The sequence below is a fragment of the Eutrigla gurnardus genome (assembly GCF_963514095.1).
Source record: "Eutrigla gurnardus genome assembly, chromosome: 20".
In the NCBI taxonomy this organism is placed as follows: Eukaryota; Metazoa; Chordata; class Actinopteri; order Perciformes; family Triglidae; genus Eutrigla; species Eutrigla gurnardus.
The window spans coordinates 3,735,043-3,752,342 of record NC_139931.1 but is presented as its reverse complement, the minus strand read 5'-3'; the positions used below and the strand labels follow the sequence as shown (position 1 = coordinate 3,752,342).

The window sequence follows — 17,300 nt, the reverse complement described above, 5'->3', positions numbered from 1 at the left end:
TTTTAGTGTATTACCAGCTCTGTATAAAGTCTCCAACAGTTACCAACTACATTAATTTAAAGCAGAAACTGTCCTTTGACTTTTACTCCACTAGTATTAGTGGAACTCTGGCAGACTTCCTCTCCCCTCTGCCTGTTCTGGTGCCAGCTCGTCACTTAATATTCTCAACGCAAGTCGGTAATCTAAATGATTATTGATGTCATTCTGTCAGGCCCACCGCCGACGCCGGCCATTCTTAAAAAGCATCGCTCCGGCTAATCAAGTTGAACACTCCTGGTCTGCTGCCTTCAAGTGCTGCGGCGGTGATGGGAGTTTAGAGTTTAGAGAAGCCTCTGTCGAATTGGTTGGTTCGGGCTTTAATACACGACACAGAGGGAAGCAGTCTTATATTGCATGCAGGTCTACACCCCCCTGCATCCTCCAGCAAGTCCCTATCCGACAAAGTAAACCATCACACTGATGTCTTCATGCTGAACTGAAGGATAGTAAACTAGAACAAAGGATGCACGCAATATAAGGCTAGCGGTCTATTATTATTCATTTATTTAATCGGCAGCCTCATTGAGATTAATATCTTTTTTCCAAGCAACACAATTACCAATAAGCAAGGAATTAAAAACAGTTAATCATCAGTTAATAAAGCTTTAAAATCTCCCGGAGCAATGCAAGACTCTAGTTTGCGGTTCATTCCATTTAAAAGGTTGTTAAAAGGACGGTAGATACTTCAACAATAGAGCTTTATAAATGAATGACATGAGATGGCTATTTTTTTTCTCGGCCGTAAGGAGGTCCGTTCATCCGTGTGATGCAGAGAAGTCCAAAATGTGTCATTTGTGATGAAGGGCGATGCACGACGATACACTGAAGCGTTGATGAGGCGGCATGACAATACAGAACGTCTCCATAATCAAGGACAGACGTTAAGGTTGATTGCGTAATAGTTTCACGGCTAGAAGGAGACGGACGACCTTTAATTTGATACAAGAAGCCTCATTTGGTTTTTTAATTTTAAAGTCAAGTATTGAATATTAATCTCGACTGAAACTCTGCCATCGAGACAGATTCCATTTATTTGTCGGTACGAGGCAGTAAGATTGGTGTGAGCGCCGTTTAAAGTGTTAATGGCAGGAAAGTCGGTGGAGCTGGTGGAGCTGGAGAACGCCACGTACAGTGTTTAATAGAGTCTGTGATTATGGGATGATTATTGGAAAGCACTTTAAAACGTGAAGACGGGACTGGGGCGGGGCCTCGGCCGGACTGGAGCCTTCCACATAACATTGTATCATCAGCATTAAAATGGACGTTGAAATATTGATGAAGAAGAAGAAGAATATTCCTGCTAATTTGTGCTAGCTATGTTAGCTTAAAGCTCCATGACTGTAAATAGGGGGGGGGGTCCAAATTTTTACTTTTTAATCATAAGGTTGGCAGTTCAAACCCCTGGCTCTGTGTCCTTAAGCAAACCGCTGAAACCCAGCTGTAAAGCTCCCCGAGCCAAACTCTAAATGGTCGGTTAAATGTGGATTTAATTGCATTGCATTCTACTGTGTACGATTTGAATATGATCATAAAAAATAATGTTGTTTTTTTTTGGGTTAGAAAATGGTATATCTTGTTTGTTTGACCTGTACTAAAAGTGAAATTACTTAATTAAAAATAACTTTAATGAGGTTTTATGAGACTTTTTCTTGCCTAGGAAACGGTCCAACACATAACCTCCTGAGAAACAGCCTTTTTTTTGACAGGATATAACCTTTTTAATTAGAGAGCTTTGTTTGTTGTCAGTGAGCTTTATTCAGTTAATTAGAAGTACAAGCAGATTGTGACATGACCTCATCATGCTTCATCCTCCTCCTCCTCCGTCTTCACGGTGTCCTCGCTTGTTTCGGGTGTCTAATTCTTAAATTGTGATGTTTTCTCCAGGCGACTCTCCAGTTCTGCGTTGTCAAACCCATCATGGCAGCCATCACCATCATCCTGCAGGCCTTTGGCAAATATCACGATGGAGACTTTAAGTGAGCAGCACCTCTCTTTACGTATCGTATGCTCTCCATGTCATTGCCAGCAGGGAGATATTTATATCACCTCTTCACCGTCGGCATGATGAAGATGTTTAGAATTAATTTCTGAATTCAAACTTTTCCTGTGAGTGTTTACTGCACGTTGTCCCAGTTCTGTCAGCTGTTTTTGATGTATGGACGACTGAAATTACATTTCTTTAAAGTTTTAAAGTGTCCTGAAATGAAGACATTTAATTGTTATTTTGTATGTTGCACCCGGTAGTAAAAAAAAAAAGTAAATTAAAGACTGACAAATTTAATTTTAGTGTATTTTCTGTCATGCCAGATGAGCCAATCAGAGTCTCAAAGCAATATTGAGAGGGTGATGCATCAATAAAATTGTCTTTACCGTGTAATCATAAGCTATAAATCTGTAGTCAGTAAACTGTCTGACTTACTTTCAGGTGCTCTTCTCTGCCTCTCAGCTCAGCGTCTCTTCTCTGAAGATTCAGCTGCGACAACACTCTTTTCTAACCCGCTCAGCAGAAGTAGAGTTCAACAATGGCTTGTGACAGCCGTTTTTCCAATCAGCCTCATATCAGCACCCTCTTACTGTCAAGCTAAAAGATAGACATGATTAAATTCCTCCCGCTTATTTCTCCACTTACCTCAACAAGCAAAATTAGCAGGCAGAAGTAACTGTATTTCTCTTTAAGCCCTGTAAGGCCGTGATGATTCACTGATTGTTTACTTGTGCGCTTTCAGCCAACCGTGCGCCCTATACTGGATGGGAGTAATTAGTGTCGTCACAGCTGAGGCCTCGGAGAGGCTCTCTAGAATGCAAAGAGGGTAGAAAAGGCAGTCTGACAATGAAATATAGACGAGTGTGCATCCTGAAGTAAGAAGTCGGCTTTAATAACCGCTAAGAGGATAATAGGGCTGTATTTCCAGCTGTTCTCGCAACACGGCTGAAAACGTCATCGCATTGTGTTATGATCACCGGAGGGAATATTTCATGGTTTTTAAATGTAGCAAATGTGTAATTATGGATCTTTTCACACTCTTGTTTCTTTGCAGCATAAATGGAGGATACCTTTATATCACAATCATCCAAAACTTCTCAGTCAGCCTGGCTCTCTACGCTCTCTTCGTCTTCTTCTTCGCCACGAGTGACCTGCTCAGGCCGTACGAACCGGTGCTGAAGTTCCTCACCATCAAATCCGTCATCTTCTTGTCCTTCTGGCAAGGTCTGTTCTCTAACCTACTTTTTTTTTTCCTGTTTGCTACATAAAAGTATGAATTGCTGATGAATAGCTGTTTTTTTTGTAGGAATGGTCCTCGCCATCATGGAGCGCTGCGGCGTCATACCCAACGCTCTCTTCATCGACGGGCAAGAGGTCGGCACCGGCACCGTGGCAGCCGGCTGGCAGAACTTCATCATCTGCATTGAGATGTTCTTCGCGGCTATCGCCCTCCGATACGCCTTCACCTGCACCGTCTATCAGGAGAAAAAAAACGAAGTGCCAGGTGAGCTGTACTCCATTTGTACTTTTCAAGCGTGAAAGTGTTTGCAACAGTAATATCTCTCCTCGTGCCTTTTTGGAGCTTTTAATTCTTCCTGTTTTAACTGATTTACAAGCTGGACTGTCTACATGTTTACACATTTGTACTAGAATATAGTGAAGTCTTGATTAGGATGCTCATCAGGTTTGGAAGTCAGCAGGGCCTTTCATTAGCCTAAGGGCACATGTACGGCCTCATGCAGCAATATTCCCTCAAATATTTTCTCTTAATGTTCTGGAAAAAATAAGAGAAGTCAACTCCAGATGCACCAAAACTCTCTGCACGTTATTACGCACCATCCAAGACCTGTCGTCTAGGTCAGCAATCAAAAACACTCTTCTTCCACACAGGAAGGAATCCATTACTCATCTTGCTGTTGAGTTATAATAATGATGCCAGGCCAGAGTGTTTGACAGCTGATTAATCCGTTTTTGACATTTACATTTGGCTGTTTTGTCCTCTTCCTGCAACCTAAATAGTTGAGGATACCATTCCCACCGTTGTTGAGCTGTCTCACACACACACCCTCAGGTGTTGAAGTGTGTGATTGCAGAGATTGCCACACCTCTGGTTTATCGTGCCTCTGCTTCGGCCCTGTGGAGCAGGAAGGCACTAAGGAGAGGCTCAGCAGAGCGTGCCTAACTGCCCTGTTCCTCCACTCATCCACCCCAACGTAGCCTTCTCTTTCCCACCTCCATGAGCCATCCAGACAGCAGCACTGCCAGTGACCCTGAAACTGAAGGCTGTGGATGTCGGCCCATTCTTCTTCTTTTTTTCTTTTTTTTGGCTTGAACACCCTTTTAGTTCTCGGGGTGAAATCCAACCTGGCTCACAGCTGGGTGCTAAGGGACCATCAGGGAGGATGGTGGCTGTGGGACTGAATTCTTTTCAGTCCATTTAGAGGCTGCAGCTGGTTTAAAAAGCCATGATGGGGTGAAAAAACATCCTGCCTGTTATTTAGTTTTTACTCTTAATTATTTTCTTTTGTTTCTTCTCACAGATTGTCAAATCTTACTGCTGTAATAACTTTTTGAAAATGACAGTCATGATTCAATTCACGATATTTTATAAATTAATCCAATGCCGATGTGTATTAAAATGAAAATTCTTGACCATTTTCACAGCTGCTTTCCAAGCAGTCACCATTGGACAGTTATTTTAAAGATTGTCAGGTGCATGATCGTCTCATCGTACATCTCCCTTGTTCCTACAGAAAACATCCCTCCAATGCACAGCATCTCTAGCGGTCTGAAGGAGACCATAAACCCGGGGGACATGGTCCAGGATGCCATCCACAACTTCTCCCCAGCCTACCAGCAGTACACCCAGCAGTCCACACAGGAGGTGGTCCAGCCCAGCACCAACGGAAAAGTGCCCACGGGCAACAAGAGCTCCCGCAAGTCGGACAAGATCATGCTGATCACGTCTGACGATGAGTTATAGGCATATACGTCTGACCCCTGAGGGGGGGAGCGGCTGTATATCCCACAGAGCTGGATTAAATCCAGGTGTTTAATTTCCATTATCCCAGTATTTAAAATGGACTTCTTGCTTCCGTCCTGATCTAATTATTAATTTAAGCAACAAGAGGAGGAAGAGAGAGTAGGTTTTTAAATGAAAAGCTCAATGACCTAGGGGTGACCTCGACTAGTCGACGATTCAACCTCATTCAACTGCCGGTCTCACCGTTAGGTCGTCAAAGTGACGGGGGACATTTTTCATAAATCCAACATGGCTATTTTTAAATCATAGAATAGTCCAAAGCATATATACAAACAACGATTCTCTTAAAATCAGATGGCCGTGGCGTGTAGAAACGGCTGTTTGCGTTGCTATGGCAGCAGTTTACGACTTCCCTCCTATCTGTGGAATCGCTGCGATGTGGAGAATGGAATCAGGTCTGAAAGTCCTATTTACAACCACGAAAAGCAAGCTGAATAACAAACGGTGTCTCTGTATTGATCTCTGCTTCGTGTCGGTACTACACACAGTGACGGAGCTGCAGCCACACACACACACACACACACACACAACAATCAGCTAATTGATAGTAACATGTATCTCTACTAACAACATAATTTGACGATCAGTAGAGTATAGGCGAGACTTGACCGGTCAGATTTGTGTATATTCCTAGTCGGGGACGCCCCTCCGGTGAAGAGAGAGCTGACCTGTCGTTATCTCGGTGGTAGTCATCACAGGAATGTCACCCCTACTCTACGCGGAGCTGTGAATTCCCTTTAAATCGAGCTGCTGGGTGTTCAGCAGGGTCCCCGGTCCTGATTCTGTCCCGCTCTCTGGCCGTCTGAAGTGCGTTCTCCTCCGACTCATGTCGCTTTCAAAGAGGAGATGATTAATATGTGACTCCAGGAGGGGAGCGGGGAAGCCAGCGACGGCTTGGAATGACACTTTATGGACTGTCTCTCACATCTGCTGGTTTTCTGAAGTATTTGCTGAGCATTCCTCTGCATGGTTTCCTGACAAATGGAAAGATTGGTTCAGAGACACTTTTGTTTTTTAGTTTTTTTTGGAGCAGGCCCTTCAAACTGCAGACTCTTTGCAATCCTTATGCATCCACCGTAGCACGGACAAATTGGATAAACCTGTCTCTTGCAAAGTGGCAGTTGTATTCCTCTCATTAATTTTCCCAGCATGCTAAAGAGTTTAATTCAATGCAACTAGACAGACGCTAACAATTAGTCTTTTTGCAGCTCCTGCACTGTTGTAAATGTGTGGTTCTGAATGTTTGACGTGTTCTCATCACTATCCATGTTATAATTCCATTCCATTATGAAGTAAGCACAGAATTTAAATGATGTAGATTTTGGTGTTTAATATTTGTTTGGATTATGAATTGGGTGTATTTTATTGTATTTAATGTGTGTACTTCAGGCGTAATTGGACCAAACACAGTTCAGTCTAGAGGAAAAGAGGAATGCAAACTAATTTGTTTGCTTTGAGAGACTACAAAGTTTCTTTTCCCATTTTTTCTTTCTAAAAATGTTGTTTGTCTCATGGGAGACTTATAGTTTTCTCAGTAATTATTGGAGACCAATTTTGTAGTCGTAGGTTCTTTTAATTTTCATACACTTGTGCCAATTATAGCTGTCTTTCTGGGAAAGCAGAATGTATTTTGTTGGGTACAAAGAGATAGTTGACTTGTGTCTTTGAAAATTAAATAATTGTTTTTTTGCCCGTGTAATTTGAACTGAGTGAATCTGCACGTCTCAACGAGGAAAAAGCTTTTATTTTGAAGGTACAAAAACAGACACAGCAGACTTATTTATAGGAATAATTTACCATACTTTAAAATCAGAGCAGAAACAAATACAGACTTTATTTGTACATGAGGGTAGTTCATTGAGAAAACATGTAAATAAATGAAAATAAAAATAATTTAGGTGTTTCTTTTTTAATAAAATTACAATTCAATGAAATAAATATAAAATATATGTGAGCAGAGTAAGTTAGGATGGGTACATACTCCGTTTATGCTGCTTCATCACGGCCCTCGTTTAGCCTCAACGAGACTAGAACAAGGAAATCCATTTACCTCTGAATCACAAACTGAATATGGAAACTGCTGCTGTTTAACTAACATTTAACGTATTTCACCCACAACGCTATTATCCATAAACATGCTCCATTCCTTCTATTATGGAGTTTTTCTGAATTTATTCAATCTACATGACTAAAGCTGACTTTCTACATGTCTAAAGTCAAAGTTACTGTAGTTACTGTAGCTTGTAGGACTGGCAAAGCTTGTCTGTGTGCTTATTTAATCAAAGACATGTTTTCAGGCAGTATTTTTAAATTAAAATCTTGAGTCAAGATACACAAGAAACCTCATTTCCATACATACAATTGCATTGATATGGTTCATATAAAAATGTAAAATAACCATTGATATCTTTTTAAATAGTTCCATTACAGCTCCTTGGTTCTTTCTGTATAACAAGCTGCAGTTGCTTCAACTTTAGGAAGAAAGAAACATCCATGGAAGGTAATGTTTAAACCCCTTTTCACCCATAAATGTCTATATTTCTGTACAATGCTCCCTGCATTTACTCTGCAGGTCTGCTTTTATGAAGTGGCTTGTAGAAAATGAAAAGTATTATGTTAAATGGAGAATATTTGCTGGTAAAGCTAGCACATGTATTTGAGAGCTTGAATGGACCTGGATGGTCACACTGGATGGACGACTAACAGCAAAACACTGAATTCACCTGGAGAGAGGTTTGTCTATTATTATGGTACAGAAATGACTTTTTAAAGGTGTGCCGACTCAAAGCTTCCACCTCAGATCCAAATACAGTAATGTGTTTTAAAATGAAACTGCTCATTTTTAGTTTTTACCACAAGAGGTCACTGTGACGCTTCAAGCAGTTTTGTCTTGTAAAATGACTCATGTAAACGTGTGATATTATTTATTAATATATATTCCTCTGGCCCAGATGGTGGACAGTCTTTAGCAGCTTTGAAATTATTTTCCGGTAAGGTTTCTTAAAGGTTACAAAAGCATTACCATCATCATCATCATTTGAAACTGTCGACTAAATCGATTAGCATATTTAGAGAAATATATCGCCTTTGCGTCCAGAAACGACTGACCAGGTTTACATGCAGGTTCCAAAATAAGAGCATTCAAATAGTTTTTTGAATAAAAAAAAAACTAAATGAGTCCAGATACCAACTGAGAATATTTGGTTCTGATTTCTGATCACATCAGACTGCTGTTTATTTATTTGTTATATTTATTATGTAGAATGAGTTGCCTTTGCATTCCTTTTGCAATGAATTTATTTGTTGTTTATAACAATGTTATAACAGATTCAGAAGTTATGAAATCACACATGCTCTTTCAGTCAGAATGTAATTCCCCCGTTAATTCCGGACGGTTAATTAGCTGTAGCCTGTATGCAAGCCTAGTCACGGTCTGTCCGAGTAGACAAGTAGTAAATGTGCCGAGAAGAACCTATTCATGGGGTATAAATACTCACGACTTAAGTTATTAAAATAGTTTTCTCTTTGTATATGTGAATACAACTTTTTCAGAAAAAAGGTCAGCGTCAACATTTAGATTAAGAATGATTACATAATCACACCACTCCCAGGATAGTAAAAGACATAAATATAGAAAAATATGTAATATATATATATATTTATATACTGTATATGCATATAAAACTAAGTATCAGAAAGAGAACATAGCATGTATCGACATAGAAACCAAGTGAAAATACAAAAAGTAAGAACACAGCATTGCCCCTGCTTAAAAAAATCACAGCAGGTTGTACAGCAGCAAAGTTCCCCAAACTGTTCTTTGCAGCTATGGAACAGGGGAAAGACTCATGTCCTCTTAGCCAAGAGAGAATCCTGACATGAACAATCTCTACTGACTTCACTCCAAATTAGGAATGGATCCTCGGTAAGAACAGCTTGATTTCAAGTGAATTTTCATATTTTAAATATCTCAAAACGTACAAAAAAAACAAAAATAAAAGGTGATTTGACTGTTTTAGTTGTTGTTGACACCACCGTTTCTAGAGATGGGTGTCAGGAGTTCTCTTGCAGAAGAGTGTGTCAAAAAAAAACAAAAAGCAAGGTTAAAAAGCTGTTTACCAACACCAGCAGTGACCCAGCAGTAGGAATGATTTCTTATTTGGACGGAGTTCTCAATGTAAAGTGACAACGGAGGCAGTGGGAGCTTTATCGTTTCGGTCGTCTGTAATATACAGGAAGTAAGTTGAATTGCATTTCACTTGTAAGGACCTCTCTCTATTATCTTATTATATATATATATATATATCCAATATGGATTACCTACCAAAGAGTGGTGTATAAAAGGAAAGAGGAAAAACAAAACCAAGGAAGTGCTGCGGCTTATAACCCAGAGAGTGTACCGTCCTCGGGTACGTCGGGCTCGACCTCGCAGTCCGGTGGTCACACCACATTTAATCATCATGCAACTAACTTCACAAAATGCAAGGACGGCGTCCGTCGGCCATCTCCAATTCTCGGAATCAGTTGCCCTGTGAATTATTTTATACTGCATCTTAACAGTTTCCTTTTTAAGTGCTATATATAACGATAGAAGCTGAGCAGTGTCAAATCTGGCCCCCTAAAATGCTCATTAATCACTTTCCAATCTTCCCATTTCATCAAAACAGCATTCCCAGTCTGTGGAAAACAAGTATTCACCTCCTTTTTGCATTTCAAATAAATATTAGAGCAAAAAAATGTGAATACTTCACCAACAGAATCACTCGCAGCACCTGCCGAACGCCCTCTTAATATTAAACATATTAACTATTCCATATCAACCCCAACCAAACTATTCGGACATGTCAAGTTGCACGGACGAGCTCCAATGACAAATTCAAGGTTCATCAGATATGCCTCTTCAAAAGCTACCTGATAAACCCTGCAAAGATCTGTTTGATCGTTTCCAATAGTAGGAAAAACAAAAATGGCCATCTTTAATATTATTTCATAAAGGGGAGTCCATATAGTCCAGATAAGACTTGCATGCAAATTCTGGCCCTTTTGATGGAGTTTTAAACCCATAAAAATGTTACTGTTGAAACATCGAAATAAGGCCGAGAGGGAACGTCACAGCTAGAGGCCTTTTGTTGTTTATCCAACTGCATTATGTTGCTATCAAACTGCATAATGCATAATCCAAATGAAAACGGTACAACAGGGGATTTTTACTGCTCAGCACAGAGGGAACCAGTGAAAACATCGCTGGCATTTTAAAGGCAACTGGTTGGAAACCACTAGCAACTGGAGCTCTAAAAAAAACCTCTCAGCTGGAACAATAAGTCATCTTCGTGTTAAACGACATGTAGTTTATATTGATCACTATTTAAGGCAACAGCTTCAAAGGCTCAGTTTACACTGAGACACTGAAGAAGATGTGACTCTCATGGATACTTGAATCTCTTAATAGAGTAAGAGCAGGCCAATGCTGCCACATTAAGGCGTGACAAACACCTTTTTCACAATGGAGTAAAAAGCAAATCTCTAACAGTCATGGACGGGTCACAGAGGCCCAGAACCCTGCCGGTGCTGGGGGGGGGTCGGGGGTCGGGGTTTGCACAGTGCACAGACAGTGAACATGGTGTAAAGAGACGGAAGGAGACAGAGTTGTGAACGCAGCGTGACATCACAGAGAGCCCATCCCATCCCTCAGTCTAACTACTGAGCGTCCTCTCAGTACAGGATGAGTGGGATCCGGCTGGGTCAGAACCAGGAAAGGACCAGGCAGGAGGAGGAGAGCCCAGTCCTGTCATCACTAGGAGAGGGTTGAGAACGGGGTCGGGCTGGAGTTGTTGTTGCGGTTGTGGTTGGCCGACTTGACTATGGTGATGACGCTGGTGGTCGCCACCTTGCCCGGCGAGAGGGGCCCGCGGGTCACGGACCTGGCGAAGCACTGCAGGGCCTCGTACTTGGCCCGCAGGGCGTCCAGCTCCATCTTCATGCTGGCGTTCTCGCGGGCCAGCTTGTCCACCTCGTGCTGCAGCTCTATCTTCTGTCTCTCCAGCTCCTCCTTCTGCGTGACGCGTTTGATGCGGCAGCTGGCGGCGTAGCCCCGGTTCTTCAGGGTCCGCCGCCGCTGCTTCAACCGGGCGACGTCGTCCTTGGTCAGCCCACGCAGGTGCTGGTTGAGCTCCCGCACCGACATGGCCACCAGCTCGTCGTCGCTGACCGCCGGGGCATTCTCGCCCGCCTCCTTCTTGACCTGCAGGACAGGTGAGTTGGTGAAGAGCAGCACGTGTGGAGGAACATCAACAGTTCCTTATGTTTCACTCACTTACCTTTAAAGCTTTGCTCGTCTTAAAATGAGTCGTCATTCCCTGCATGCAGACAACTGGCCAGAATCTCACAGAAGACTCACTGAGGAGGAAAAAACAACATATTAGGTGATTAGTGTTAAGTAACAAAGTCCATTCATCAACGTGCTGTACTGAAAGTAAATTTAAGGATAAAGGCACATTACTTGAGTATTTCCATTTTCTCCAACAAGTCACTTTACAGATTAAGATTAACTGAAAAAAAACAAACAAATGATCAGTTTTTTAAAATATGATGCATTTTTTACAGAGGATTATAATGTCTTCTGTTTGACCAGTTGCATTAAAATGCTGAGTCGCTGAGAATACTTATGTACTTTAGAATTTCAATAGTAAGTAATGAAGTATTTCTAAATTAAACAGATATAATTATTTCTGTTATCAACGCATATTTTTAGTAAATTGCTGATCCAACATACTAGCATCCATCCCCACGAACTCACTTCATAGACATGACAACAACATTCCAGAGTTACGTCATGTCAATATTTATGTTTGCATGTTGGATGCCCAGCTGCCAGCAGAGGGCAGCATAAACCCATGAACCACACACACACTGATGCTTGTTAAAGGATGAGAGTCTAATGTGGTTCACTAGACCAGCAAGATTAAACAGGCAGCCTCTCTTCCTCTTTTCCATGCAACTTTGCATTAAAGCTGGGCCGGGGCAGTTTTTAGAAGCCTCTCTGTACTCGTTACGCCGAGGCACATGCTCTCCGGACGGCTGCCGTGGCCAAAAAAAGGCGAGCGCCGAGCTGTGATCCTGTGAGAGGCACACATCCCCCCCCCCCCCCCCCCCCACCCCAAGGCTCCATTTCAGGACCTGCAGACCAGCCTGACTACGAGCGCACTGTTCCATGCTCGACTGCTGCCATGGAAACGCCCTGCGAATGGGCGTGGGAGTGTGAGTCACATGGTCACCAAAAGGGTAAACAAGTCTCATTCATAACCGCAACACAGCCTATTCATAGTACAAATAAGAAGCAGCAACTTGTGCTGATAACTTGAAAAAAGAGCCTCCTGTGTCCTCAATTTGTCTTTCCCTTCATCCGGTTACGTCCCTTTTTGAATGCAGATTGTTTAGACCACTAATCTGATGTCTCGGTGTCTAGATCGCCTCCTCGTCGCACATTAAAACAGACCATCACATCAGCATAACATTTACAGTCATGCTGAACTTTGCAGGCCAGTTGATACGCATGTGGAAAATTCCTGGAGATAGAGTGTCACAGAGAAATACTTTCCTGTACAGTCACTGATGTATTTTCGCTGTGAGACAATGTAGTCTATGGATTTAGGCCTGTGTCTGGCTGGTGGGATCCTCTTACACTGGGCTTTTCCTGAGCATGCCCTTATTTAACTCTGGGGGAAATATATTTAGCTCACAGTGCTGACACTAATTTCTGCCAACTAAACAATTTCTGGGAGCATGCGATAAGTGATACCTCTGAATATTCTCTGCAGTCCTCGTTGGCTGCAGCTTTTTAATGGGAGAATCTGCTCTGGGTGTGGCTGCTCTGTTTTTTGGGGTTGTTTATCACGTTTTCACATCATATGGCCATATTGCTATATTGCAACATCGCGGTCACACTCCTTAGTCATTGGTCTTATAATAGCTTTTAATTCAACGTCGCTGTCTATGCAATGTTTTTAAGTTGTTTTTTTCTTCTCACAACCAGATGAACCTCAAAGACTTTTCCAGACTTTGAAAATAAACAGATGAAAAATACATGCAACCAAAAACGGCTAAAACCCAGAGCCACATAGACTAGCATTTAGAGGAAGCTCTCTCTGCTGCCCTTCAACAATAATAAAACAAAACAGCAAAGAATTTCAGATTTCAGAGACATCAAACAAAGATGAAGAACTTGAAACGCGTTCCTCGACAGCAAATTGGCATGAACAGCCTCCTTTAAGTGCATCGGAGGGGGGGGTCCCGGGGTATATTCCTTGCAAAGATCATGGAAATGTGTGGGGCCTCCCTCTCCTCATACAAGGGGCCCCCAGCTTGAACCGAGAGGCCAGGTTGGTTCACTGAAATTCTTTAAGCATGTGCTTATGTTTTTGCAGAGAGAGAGACAATGTTTTCCTGATCAAGATGCCAACGTTTCCTCAGAGGGAGAAAAACAGCAATTATGTTACACAGCCAAATCCACTCTTTGACCGTTTTTTGCCACTCGGACGTGACGCATTTCACAACAAACTCACGGCTTCTCACTGTAGTCGGGGGAGGAAAACATGTTAGCTTTTTCATAACAGCAAGGAAAGGAGTCTGGGAAAATACCTCAAAGCAAAGCCACAGATGGTGCGTAAAGAACAAAACCACATTCCTGAGTGAACACACATTTGCAGAACCCTCACATGCAAACAGTGTTCGCCGAGGAGGGAACATTGAGTCTGAATATGTCCCGCGATGCACTCGGGCTTCATGGGCGTGGAGTTCAGACAATCCCACTTGTAAAACAACAGCTCCAATATTCACAAAATGTCTGGAATTCAGAAGCGTCTCCCATTTTCGCTTGCCCAAACAAATCAAAGGCAGCCTGTGTGCACATGTGTGGAAGTCAGGAGGGTCTCTCTTTCATTTTACTTTTCCTAATACGGAAGAAAATAGCGTCTCCTTCCATGACTAATAACCCAGAGTGAACTATTTACACAGCAGTAACGCTATCACAGAATGATGACACCAAACCAGCGGATCATGGGCCGATACGCCTAACCGTCCGACACAAACGCTAGACGCTGATTTGGTGGCTACGGTTTGGTGTTAAACATGCGTCTCATTTGATGCGGAAACCAGAATGTTTTCTAGTAAACCGGCGTCTTTGTTCTTTGGGTGGACACGTTGCTTTGAAGATCAACTGACCCTTTCAAGACTATTTTTGAGAACCCGCTCAGAAGTCCACAGACTAATTCATGGAATAGTGGATCTACTGAGTCTAATCTAGAGATGTTAGCAGTTGTTTCTAGTGATTATAAAGTCTGGTGGAGTTCAAGGCTGCACTTGGGTGACGGCAGGTAACTGTGGGGCCCGGCCTCCTCCTAAAGTAAACAGCATATCAAAGACTCTGCTGATAAATGCACTGCTTGTGTGGACTCTCTGTTAATCTTCTTTTTGTCTTAATTTGAGAGCATGGTTGAGCAGAAACCTGGCATCCTGATGCACTGCTCTGAGAAAAGCGCTTGCTTTTCTTGCATTTTTTGTCCTCTCAGGGAGGTGGAGAGATTTCTCTACAGGCTCTTTCTCCAGCGCAGCACATTTGCTGGGATATTATGTGAAGGAAGCGGAGAGCATAGCTGAGCAGTGAGTCATGCTGTTTACTGGTAAAAACGATGACCAGCGGCAGGGAATCACACCCTCTCGATCTGACGTTTCCTGGAAAATCCCGTTGTTTCACGGAGGGGCAGGAAAAGTACAGCGAACCTTCTGGAAACGGCTGGCATTAACGCTGTAACGTTTGTGTGGAAAAGGGAGGAGAACTCGCAGAATATCAGAGCTAAGACTTTCTCCCAGTCAGGGACTCAAAGAAATGTCAAGAATGCAAAAAGAAAAAAAGAAAAGTACAGGATATCTATCCCACGTTCTACAACGTGGAAACAAGAAGTGAATAATAGGAAAATGCTACGATTCTGTTTCCATATATGACATCTTCTCCCTCATGGTAACGAGATAAAGCCAAACACCAAAACAAAGCAGTCCTGTTAATAATCACCAAGAACTACCCAGACTTCTCTTTCAAAACAACCGGCGGAGACACTTGTGAGGGCAGACAGGATGTGACGGCGAAGCATACATTCAGAGCACAGAAAAGTGTTTGTGTGTGTCGCTGCCAACACACATTTTGAGTCACGGTGGAATCAGGAAGCTGCCAAGGAAGAAAAAAAGGGAAGAAAAAAAGATCAACAATAGATCAGCAAGTCAGCCCCGACGAGAACCAGCAAAGGCAATCCCAGTAACGGCACATAAGTGACCAAATGAAATGAGTAATGCTTGACTTTGCCACACCTCTGAGCATGATGAGGTGGAAGGAGCCGAGGTTTGACAGAATAGCAAGCAAAACGGCCAGGATGGGGATCACAGTGGGTGGCAGAGTCTCCTATATGACTGTCAGGGAGTCACTGTGGACAGATGCACCACAGGCCTGTTCACACGTCTGTTATTGCCTGCATACAATCACTGGCTTCCTCAGTCAATAACCAAAATCTTGACTTTTTTCTTCCCCCCCAAAGCCAGCCGAGCAAAACACATCCTGAACGTGTTCTCTGTGAGTCACATCATCAGACCACAGCTATTTCACTTTCACAACACTCCACCGCAGAAACGCTCTCCTCTCCGGCGAGCTTTCATCCCCGACCGATGACCAGCGAAAAGAGAAATCCTATACATGTGATGACAATGGGGTTTTTTTTTTCAGGGGGGGATTTCTCCCCCCATGTGCCTTTTAGGCTCTTCCACAGACTGCTGTGGTAAAATGAGTCAGCCCCCTGTTGCTTCTCCATCCAAAGAAGGCATCATCACTTCTGTGATTGAACCACATGTTAACCTCATGACAGGAGTGCACCCGCTCCCACCGCCTGTCTGAGAGCAGCACACACTGTGCACCTACACCACAAACATCAGTGAATCATAAAAGATCCCCGATGCACATCTGAGATGCAAATATGTTCCATGAATTAACCACGGCGACCTTAAAGGGTCACAAATCCAAGTTACTCCATAAAAGCACATTAGCAGTCTTATTTCTGGGGTAAAATGATGTTATTATGAGGTAATTACACAAGTTCCTTATCTTGACCCGCGCCATAAAGATTTATTTAGACCCAAAAAGGCTAAACAAGGAGATAAGTTCAGGCGTTTTCTTCCTCCAGAGTGATTTGTTTGTGTAAACCTGTGCTCCTCCTGCTGTTTGACGCTGCTTGTTTCTCCAGGCAGCCCTGGTGGTCTTACTTCACATCGTGCCCTTTGTCCCACATGTTAAAATGCAGACCACGTGTTGTTTCCAATGTCAGAGGTAGGCTGGTATTCTATTTATTTATTTATTTTTGCATTGTAGCAGGCTAAATAAAATCCCGCGTTAAAACGAGCAAAGCAGGAATTAAAGGGGACGTGAGACTGTTTAAAAGGGGCAGTCAGAGTTTATTTCACTTCCAAGGTAGACTATAATTAACATTTTTATTATCATTATTTTTCATCCTATAAGTAATTATAATAAATCTGATGTTGCTCAGGAAGAAACAGTAACTTTAACAACATTAAGAATAACCACAACATGAATTTACTTCAGCAAAACGGTTAATTTCTATAATATCTATAACTATTTCTATTATAATACACGTTTTCTGTGCTCGATATGGATTTACAGATTTATAATACTACGTTTTTTGTCAATATGTAAACACTTAATCCACTCAAATTAGTTAAAAAAGTCAGATCACTAAAATGATAAATAATAATAACATAAATAAATATATTTCTAACACTTTGGCTTATTTTGCCGCTACTCTGTTCACGCCAGCTCACTTTTTTACGTGTTATGTTCCTCAAACGCAACACGTGTCCACGCGACTAAACAATCAAACCAAGTCAACCATCGACGCTCATAAACGGGATAAAATAACCCATAATCCTCTTCGTGTCACTGGAGCAGTTTAGTAAAGGAATGTCAAAAACACATCCCAAAATAATAATAATAATAATAAAAACAGCAAAACAAACAAAAAAACAACAAGTCCAAGCTCACCTCTGTGGACGCGGATGTCTGAGGACCGCGCTGCGGGCTTACTTTCCTGCTGCAGGCGGCGGCGTACGTTGCCACGGTCGGTGTGAGGCGGCCGGCGGACGGGCGGCGGTGTATCCTCGTACTGAATTAACTACAAAACA

At 42.3% G+C, this 17,300-nt stretch overlaps 2 protein-coding genes across 4 annotated transcripts in view; one reads left to right on the top strand and one right to left on the bottom strand.

The window, feature by feature from the left end:
• Positions 1-6,765, top strand: part of tmem184a (transmembrane protein 184a) — a 17,630-nt gene extending 10,865 nt beyond the window's left edge. For both annotated transcript variants that reach the window (XM_084038061.1, XM_084038062.1), the window contains exons 6-9: positions 1,924-2,015; positions 3,078-3,247; positions 3,330-3,527; positions 4,777-6,765. In XM_084038061.1, coding sequence (XP_083894187.1) covers positions 1,924-2,015; positions 3,078-3,247; positions 3,330-3,527; positions 4,777-5,006 — 690 coding nt within the window. In that variant the 3' untranslated portion in view covers positions 5,007-6,765. The remainder of the gene's footprint in view (positions 1-1,923; positions 2,016-3,077; positions 3,248-3,329; positions 3,528-4,776) is intronic.
• mafk (v-maf avian musculoaponeurotic fibrosarcoma oncogene homolog K) lies at positions 6,072-17,300 on the bottom strand. Of its 2 annotated transcripts, XM_084038063.1 has the most exons (4): positions 17,161-17,249; positions 11,566-11,614; positions 11,384-11,462; positions 6,072-11,307 (listed from the first exon to the last, which is right to left on the bottom strand). In XM_084038063.1, the coding sequence occupies exons 2-4, from the start codon at positions 11,577-11,579 to the stop codon at positions 10,861-10,863; spliced, it is 540 nt and encodes a 179-aa protein (XP_083894189.1). In that variant the 5' UTR covers positions 11,580-11,614; positions 17,161-17,249; the 3' UTR covers positions 6,072-10,860. The 2 variants fall into 2 exon arrangements, with proteins under 2 accessions (XP_083894189.1, XP_083894190.1); XM_084038064.1 differs by lacking the exon at positions 11,566-11,614 and having other exon boundaries at positions 17,161-17,300.

What these genes read in the sequence shown, in the direction of transcription:
- mafk (XM_084038063.1), bottom strand. An exon ending in AGACGAGCAAAGCTTTAAAG is followed by an intron (nt 11,308 to 11,383) that starts GTAAGTGAGTGA and finishes CCTGTCCTGCAG; the next exon opens with GTCAAGAAGGAGGCGGGCGA.